General features: G+C 41.7%; 1 protein-coding gene across 1 annotated transcript; it reads right to left on the bottom strand.

The window, feature by feature from the left end:
• Positions 1-1,113: 1,113 nt before the first annotated feature.
• On the bottom strand, positions 1,114-3,324 carry LOC106605686 (apolipoprotein C-II). The gene is made up of 4 exons (XM_014201576.2): positions 3,056-3,324; positions 2,114-2,176; positions 1,695-1,896; positions 1,114-1,599 (listed from the first exon to the last, which is right to left on the bottom strand). The coding sequence occupies exons 1-4, from the start codon at positions 3,246-3,248 to the stop codon at positions 1,512-1,514; spliced, it is 546 nt and encodes a 181-aa protein (XP_014057051.2). The 5' UTR covers positions 3,249-3,324; the 3' UTR covers positions 1,114-1,511.
• Positions 3,325-9,365: the final 6,041 nt, after the last annotated feature.

Raw genomic sequence — 9,365 nt, forward strand, 5'->3', positions numbered from 1 at the left:
ACAACTTTTGACATAAGTACAAATATACAGTATATGTTTTTTACATTATTAAAACAACAAACATCAAAGCAAAAACAAACAAACAGAACAAAAAACTTAAGACCCTTTAATTTAAAACATGTTGGCCCTTTTGTATGAGACGCATGTGTTGTTCTTTGTAGTACAGGTGCTATGTCCTTCTACTGTCACCATTGGGGGGAAAAACGAATAAACAAGAGAGATAAGGCTACTCATATAATTCCGAGCATTTAGAGTTAATATTTCACTGTGATGAAAGTACTCCGTGGGATCTACCATTACGTAACCCCTTGTATCAATGTGCAGTGCCCTCATTTTGTAATATCAAGTGAAGCTATTCATTAACTGTGGTTTGATTACTAAGCGAAAGTAGCAATGTGGCCTTGTGAGACAGATAAAGTTGGGAGAGAATTGGGAAATCAAGATGGGGAAACGTAGGTACTCAGAAGAAGCCTACTCAGGGATTTGAGGTATTTAGTTTGAATACATTTTGAGTCAGTTTGAATGAATCGTAGACTGAGGCTCCATCAGATTGGCCAAATCCCTGCTAGTATATCACAACCCTGAGAAAAGATGAACTAACAGTTCAAGATGTTCTTCTCTGTGCTCTTGTAGCTCCAGGCTCTTACATCTTCAGTGAACATGATCATATTTGAGGTAAAAATGTTTTATTTCTGTCTGTTATCATTGCAGCTTCAAAAGGAACACGAATAGCTCACTTCGAACCTTTCTGAGATCAGAAACCTAGAGGACACCCTTTATTTCCACTAATTTAGAAACTCAAGCTCTGGTTGAGAACGTGTCTGTCAGAAACAGTCACAGGAATCCTATATATACCCTGCTTCTTTTATTCAGAGGAGAGGCAGTTGACTCAGTGTTAGGTGATAGTTATGTAAAGTAGGCATTGTGAGACTCCATATTGTTCATATTGTAAACTCTGAGACATGATGTACACACAACCATATTGACGTCACAAACCTGTGGGAGATATGCATGAACATATCCTACCTCTCTCAACTTTGTCTCATAATAAAACACTAAGTACAATGATCGTACTGACTCATATGAATAATGCCCCTCAAGAAACACATAGGGTTTACTGGTTTTATACAAACGCATGTTTTTATTTCAAGATACGTTGACATTAAAAAAAACATTTTAAAAAAGTATTTTCCTACTTTCACTGACTTTGCTGATAGCTACTTTATTGTAAAAAAATTACTTCCTACGACTGTGATATGTGGTTGTCTCACCTAGCTATCTTAAGATGAATGCACTAATTGTAAGTTGTTCTGGATAAGAGCGTCTGCTAAATGACTGAAACTTAAAATGTTGACATTAAATAATACTGTATTTCAATCTACACAGACTCCGGGGGGACGTCACGAGGGTTGGAGGTCTGGTGAAGCTGATTGGAGGCTCCAGGATGACAGAGTAGGGGCCCACAGCATTTTGAGGACGTTGGGGACACAGAGGGAAACAAGGAAATGTCTTTACTGTTGGTATAAGATGTGGTAGACCTGGTCCTGCAGGATGCCAGCGTAAGTCATCGCTGCCACGGTGGTGTCACTGAGGACATTCCTGATGGACACAGACACATGGACAGTGCATTAACTGTCAGCCTGCTATCTTGACCTGCTGTTCCGTTCTTGTGTGTGTGTGTGCGTGTGTCTTACGTGGCCTTCTCCTTCAGCTTCAGGCCATCGATGCTGTCCAGCCAGCTAGAGGCGGTGCTGATGGATGTTTGATAGTAGCTCTTGGCGGCGCTGGTCAGCCTTTCCAGGGTTCCCTGTTCTCCATCAGCCTCTTCAACATCTGCGACTGGTTCCTCAGGCGTACCCTCCTCAGCTTGCCTAGGCAGACGGAGGCCCTGAGCACCTGGAAGGGGAGGGTTAGGGTTAGAGGGTCAAATGGTTGGTTGGTTGGTCAGTCTATCAGTCAGTCAATATGTTCGCTTGAGGTGCTCTTATCTGGAGTGTTTAACGTTTCAAATCAAATCAAATGTATATGTCATAAAAGACAACCTGGAACACCACCAGTATGTCAGTCAGTTAGTCAGTCAGTTAGTCAGTCAGGGTCTTGACTGTGTACTTACTGAGGCCTAGAAGAGTGACGAGCACAGTGATGACCAGAAGCTTGTTCATGATGTCACTCAGATCTGTGTGCAAAGCAAACATCTTGGTGAGGGTCAGACAAACCATTCATCAACTTGTCCACTAGTTGGCATAATTTCCTCTTCCTTTTCAGCTCTGCTCTTAGCCTTATCTCATCTCAGGCTCATCTAATCTCTTCTATTTTATCTCAAACATGTCTTTTAACATGTTTCCAATGACTAAGGTAAGGCTATTCTGGGGTTAGCAATGTTTTTAATGACAATGAAACTATAATTTTTCTGGGTTTGTGTCACGCTATGATGCAGCAGACCACATACAGATGCAGGATCTTACTTTGACCAGTTTCTCACAGCAGGAAAATAATCCTGGAGAAACAGGAAATAATAATTCTAATATTATTATAATTAATGGCCATTTTTGTAGGGGGTTGATACATTTTTAGTTAGCAAATCAAGTCTGAAATGTTAAATTGCAAACTTTAGAAGCCTTTTTAAATCTTGAATATACTACAAGTTTGCATTTCCTGCTCTGCCCCTGTTGTCCTGTAACAACAGGGGGATCAAATTAAGGTCCTACATCTGTATAGACATGCAATAATTTATTTAGTTATTCCGTTCAGTTGGAACCCCTCTCAATACTCTCTACTTGATCTCTCCCAGAGAGTGTTTTGTCCAACAGTCTGGAGACAGACGTGTGATACCCATCTTACCCACCCAATATCCATCTACAACACCTTATAACAGTGGTATTATCATCACGTGCACCCTGAAATAGCTACACTAGTAAGAGGTGTTTTCTTTTTCTCCATGCAGCTGTCAGAACCTAAAGAAGATGGTGAACTAAAAGATGGTGAACTAAAAAATGGCAAACCATAATATGGTGAACCAAAACAGGGTGAACCAAACGAACATGGTTGTACTCACTGTTTCTCCTCTCCGTACTGGGTGACAGGAATGAATAGCAGGCAGTAGCTGAGAGGCTGCAGTGAGCTAGCCTGTATATATATATGAGTGGGGATGTGTTGACTTGTCGTTCTCCGAGCCAAAGTGCACTCCTCTGAGATAAACACCCACTGTTCAGGTGTTTGTGTATGTGATAAAGAAAGTGAGAGGGCATACAGGGTCAAAGATGGAGATGCTATGACAGTAACATGTTCATCATTTGTTGATTTAGTATCATTTGAGTTTAGTGTAGGGGATTCTGTGTATTTGCCAATCCAGATAGCTGTACTGAAATGTAACAGGACAAGTTATCCTGCTTGCTGATTGGTTTTGATTGGAGACTGGTTGATTTTTATTGGTCTTTATTAAGTCAGTAGAGTTCATATTACAACCCCCTACCACCACCCCCTTCCACCTACCCCCTCCCATGCCTAAGCACACAGTCCTAAGTCTAGATCACCATTGACACGTCCGTCGGTCTGGTTACTACAGGTTAGCACAGACCCCACTGCACTCAAATGGTGCTGGTAAACTAAGACAAAGATTCACCAAGTGGTGCTGGTAAACTATCGGTCAATGTGAAAGTTAATGGTGGGGCAGCATGATCTGTTATCACTGAATATCTAATGTGAAGCCCAGTGCTGTAGCTGTGGGCTGTTTAAACTGTATCATTCAAATCTTCAGGTGTATTATGATGAATCTGCCATGATCTTTTAGCTCAGAAAATCCTCCTAATAAGCTGTCCTGGCTGTGTGTGTGAGGTCAAGTGATTTTACAATAAAGTATGATTGTACATTTCCAGTATTACGTTACCTTTCTCATGTTAGACTTGATTGGTATAACGGGGGAGTTCAGTATTTATTTCCAACTTCATATTAGATGTTTTCTCACCCTGAAAGGTTCTATGGGCCAGGAGAAACTGTAATCCATGCTTCAGTTTTCTTTTAACAGACACTACAAACTCAACATTAAGTTGTGAAATACTGAACTTTGCCTTAATATGGAAAGCTTTTTTTTTCTTCTTCTTTGTTTACTAAATTTAGTGCTGTGTAAACACTCTAGTCACCTGATTCCCTGTCACACATCAGGTTGTTTTGTGTCCTGTCACTACGACAGGTTGTTTTGTGCCCTGTCAATATGACCAGATCTCTGGTAGGTGGTGGTGGTGATAAACTGAAGGGACAGGCTGGTATGCATCTAATGTCTTGACATTTGTCAATCACTTTGAGATCTGCAGTGTAAAAATGAAAAGCGTTCACTGAATAGAAGGTATGAATAAATTAGTTGACATAGCAAGGGTACGGACAAGGACAGAGTAATGCACATTTTCTTAGATTATCTGTAGCACTAAAGCAAAAACTTCCTGACCATATCCCTTCTCACTGAGCATTGGTCGAATAGGGAGGGTTGTGCCCTTGATCATCATCCAATCTGTTTGGCACAGAATTTGCTTTTGGAGTGAGATTGAAGATCGAACTCATTAAACATATTTTAATTGGTGTATATGTGTTATTTATTTAATTATTAATTTAGGCCCTTTATTTAGCCAAGTAGGTTATGAAGAACATATTCAGCTACATAGCGACCTGGCAAGAGGGTGCAGTGAAACAGGGCAGTAACAGCAGGCATGTAATATTTGCACTTTGTGATCGACCACCCACACTGTATGTCTGCTGTATTTCTCTCTGGTAGTGGGGAAAACGTGTTGGACTTGTGTGACTCAGTTGCCCAGTTCAGGAAACATATTGTTCTATCCCTCCTCTGCACTCTACTCTACTGTTCTGGACTGTTCTGGACTGTTCTGTTCGGTTATGGACTTTTCTGTTCTGGACTGTTTTGGACTGTACTATTCTGTTCTGGACTGTTCTGTTCTGGACTATTCTGTTCTTGACTGTTCTGTTCTGTTCTGGACTGTTTTGTTCTGGACTGTTATGTACTATTCTGTTCTGGACTGTTCTGGACTGTTATGTACTATTCTGTACTGGTCTGTAATGTTCATCATACAAATCTGGGAGATATGCATGAACATATCCTACATTACACAACTCTGTCTAATAATTCAAAACTGAACAAACTGGTCAAACAGACTCATACAAATGAGTCATGGCCCTCAAGAAACACATAGGGTCTACTGTTTTCCTGCTATTCATGTTTTTATTTCAAGATACTTTGTTGACATAAAATAACACAGTATTTCCAACTGTTCCAGATGTTCCTGAAGTCTGACGTCAGAGTCATTTGAGTCTACTGCACCACTGGGTGCCACTATAATTTGACATGTGTTTCTGCCCAACTGGGTTTCCTGTGGTGAAACATTAGGGCTCTTTTCTTCATTCATAATGGTATGGTTCTGTGTGCAGTCTGAGGTGAACCTAAAGAGAGTACGGGCCCACAGCTACGACAGTCTCCTCACCAAGGGACTTTGAAGATGCAGAGGAAAGCAAGGAATTATATTTACTGTTGGTGTAAGATGTGGTAAACCTGTTCCTGCAGGATGCCAGAGTAGGTCCTCACCGCCATGGTGGTGTCAATGTAGGCATTCCTGATGGACACACAGACATATGGAAAAGAAATGAGCAACATCAGCCACCAGGGCCGGTTCCTCAACCACGGCCTCCTCAGCCTCACACTCCTCAGCTACCTCTTCCGGAGCCTCACCTTCCTCAGCTTGCCTCGGCAAATGGATGCCCTGAGAGGGGAGGGTTAGAGATTCAAAGTGTGTGTGAAAGTCTACATTTAGCCGGCTCAAAATGGTTGGTTGGTCAGTTTGTCACTCAGTCGATGGTGCCGCTCCAGGTGGTATTTATTTCAGACTGGAGAAGTTTTTACGTTTCAGGAACCACACTAATATGACATAGAAACCTTCTGGGATGCACAGTGAGACTGAAAAAAAGACAACCTGGAACACCACCAGTAAGTCAGTCTGTCTGTCAGTCAGTTAGTCTGTCAATCAGGATCTTGACTGTGTACAGTCGTGGCCAAAAGTTTGAGAATGACACAAATATTAATTTTCACAAAGTCTGCTGCCTCAGTGTGTTTAGATATTTTTTGTCAGATGTTACTATGGAATACTGAAGTATACTTACAAGCATTTCATAAGTGTCAAAGGCTTTTATTGACAATTACATGAAGTTGATGCAAAGAGTCAATATTTGCAGTGTTGACCCTTCTTTTTCAAGACCTCTGCAATCCGCCTTGGCATGCTGTCAATCAACTTCTGGGCCACATCCTGACTGATGGCAGGCCATTCTTGCATAATCAATGCTTGGAGTTTGTCAGAATTTGTGGGTTTTTGTTTGTCCAACCGCCTCTTGAGGATTGACCACAAGTTCTCAATGGGATTAAGGTCTGGGGAGTTTCCTGGCCATGGACCCAAAATATCGATGTTTTGTTCCCCGAGCCACTTAGTTATCAATTTTGCCTTATGGCAAGGTGCTCCATCATGCTGGAAAAGGCATTGTTCGTCACCAAACTGTTCCTGGATGGTTGGGAGAAGTTGCCATCGGAGGATGTGTTGGTACCATTCTTAATTCATGGCTGTGTTCTTAGGCAAAATTGTGAGTGAGCCCACTCCCTTGGCTGAGAAGCAACCCCACACATGAATGCTCTCAGCATGCTTTACTGTTGGCATGACACAGGACTGATGGCAGCGCTCACCTTGTCTTCTCCGGACAAGCTTTTCCCCGGATGCCTCAAACAATCGGAAAGGGGATTCATCAGAGAAAATGACTTTACCCCAGTCCTCAGCAGTCCAATCCTTGTACCTTTTGCAGAATATCAGTCTGTCCCTGATGTTTTTCCTGGAGAGAAATGGCTTCTTTGCTGCCCTTCTTGACACCAGGCCATCCTCCAAAAGTCTTCGCCTCACTCACTGTGTGTGCAAATGCACTCACACCTGCCTGCTGCCATTCCTGAGCAAGCTCTGTACTGGTGGTGCCCCGATCCCGCAGCTGAATCAACTTTAGGAGACGGTCCTGGCGCTTGCTGGACTTTCTTGGGCGCCCTGAAGCCTTCTTCACAACAATTGAACCGCTCTCCTTGAAGTTCTTGATGATCCAATAAATGGTTGATTTAGGTGCAATCTTACTGGCAGCAATATCCATGCCTGTGAAGCCCTTTTTGTGCAAAGCAATGATGAAGGCACGTATTTCCTTGCAGATAACCATGATAGACAGAAGAAGAACAATGATTCCAATCACCACCCTCCTTTTGAAGCTTCTAGTCTGTTATTCAAACTCAATCAGCATGACAGAGTGATCTCCAGCCTTGTCCTCGTCAACACTCACACCTGTGTTAACGAGAGAATCACTGACATGATGTCAGCTGGTCCTTTTCTGGCAGGGCTGAAATGCAGTAGAAATGGTTTGGGGGGATTCAGTTCATTTGCATGGCAAAGAGGGACTTTGCAATTAATTGCAATTCATCTGATCACTCTTCATAACATTCTGCAGTATATGCAAATTGCTATCATACAAACTGAGGCAGCAGAATTTGTGAAAATTTATATTTGTGTCATTCTCAAAACTTTTGGTCACGACTGTACTTACTGAGGCGCAGAAGTGCTACGAACACGGTGATGACCAGAATCTTGTTCATGATGTCACTCAGATCTGTGGGCAAAGAAAACATCTTGGTGAGGGTCAGATAAACCATACATCAACTGGTCTTTCTGGGTCTCTGTCCCACTATGATGCAGCAGACCACATACAGACATGTCATCATTTCTTTAGTTACTCTTTTCAGTTGGAACCCCTCTCAAGACCCTCGACTTGATTTCTCCCAGAGAGCGTTTTGTCCAACAGTTTGGAGACACAGACACGTGTAATATGCATCAAATAAGACAGCACAACACCTTATAACAGTGGTATTATCATGACGTGCACCCTGAAGTAGCTACACTAGTAAGAGGTGTTTTCTTTTTCTCCATGCAGCTGTCAGAACCTAAAGAAGATGGTGAACTAAAAGATGGTGAACCAAAAGATGGTGAACTAGAAGATGTTCCACCAAAACATAGTGAACCAAAATATGGGGAACAAAAAGATGGTGTACCAGCAGATGGATAACCAATGACTATGGCTGTTCTCACTGTTTCTCCTCTCCATACTAGGTGACAGGAATGAATAGCAAGCAGTAGCTGAGAGGAAGCAGTGAGCTAATCTGTATGTATACTACTGTTCAAAGGTTTGGGGTCAAATAGAAATGTCCATGTTTTTGAAAGAAAAGCAATTTGTTTTGGTCCATTAAAATAACATCAAATTGATCTGAAATACAGTGTAGGCATTGTTAATGTTGTAAATGACTATTTCGGCTGGAAACGGCAGATTTTCTATTGAATATCTACATAGACGTACAGAGGCCCATTATCAGCAACCATCATTCCTGTGTTCCAATGGCACGTTGTGTTAGCTAATCCAAGTTTATCATTTTAAAAGGCTAATTGATCATTAGAAAACCCTTTTGCAATTATGTTAGCACAGCTGAAAATTGTTGTTCTGATTAAAGAAGCAATAAAACTGGCCTTCTTTAGACTTGCTGAGTATCTGGAGCATCAGCAATTGTGTTTGATTACAGGCTCAAAATGTCCAGAAACAAAGATCTTTCTTCTGAAACTCGTCAGTCTATTCTTGTTCTGAGAAATTAAGGCTATTCCATGCTAGAAATTGCCAAGAAACTGAAGATCTTGTACAAGGCTGTGTACTACTAGCTTCTCAGAACAGGGCAAACTGGCTCTAACCAGAATAGAAAGAGGAGTGGGAGGCCCCGGTGCACAACTGAGCAAGAGGACAAGTACTTTAGAGTGTCTAGTTTGAGAAACAGACACCTCACAAGTCCTCAACTGGCAGCTTCATTTAATAGTACCCACAAAACACCAATCTCAACGTCAACAGTGAAGAGGTGACTCCGGGATGCTGGTCTTCTAAGCACAGTTCCTCTGTCCAGTGTCTGTGTTCTTTTGCCCATCTTAATCTTTTATTTTTATTGGCCAGTCTGAGATATGGTTGCTAATAATTGGCCCCTGTACATCTGTGTAGTTATTCCATAAAAATCTGCCATTTCCAGCTACAATAGTCATTTACAACATTAACAATGTCTACACTGTATCAATTTGATGTTATTTTAATGGACAAAAAAGTAGCTTTTCTTTCAAAAACATGGACATTTCTAAGTGACCCCAAACTTTTGAACGGTAGTGTATATATGAGTGGGGATGTGTTGACTCTGAGTCAAAGTCAAAGTTCACTCCTCCGTTCAGGTGTTGATGAAGAGAGCGAGAGAGAGTGGGTCAAAATGG

The sequence above is a fragment of the Salmo salar genome, chromosome ssa05 (genome assembly GCF_905237065.1).
Source record: "Salmo salar chromosome ssa05, Ssal_v3.1, whole genome shotgun sequence".
Classification (NCBI taxonomy): domain Eukaryota; kingdom Metazoa; phylum Chordata; class Actinopteri; order Salmoniformes; family Salmonidae; genus Salmo; species Salmo salar.

Bases quoted from the DNA above. Each gene is read 5' to 3' on its own strand.
- LOC106605686 (XM_014201576.2), bottom strand. From the start codon at position 3,248: ATGCCCTCTCACTTTCTTTATCACATACACAAACACCTGAACAGTGGG. The intron at 2,177-3,055 runs GTGAGTACAACC...CTTTGCACACAG, and splicing joins CAGTACGGAGAGGAGAAACA to ATCTGAGTGACATCATGAAC. The intron at 1,600-1,694 runs GTAAGACACACG...TGTGTCCATCAG, and splicing joins AAGCTGAAGGAGAAGGCCAC to GAATGTCCTCAGTGACACCA.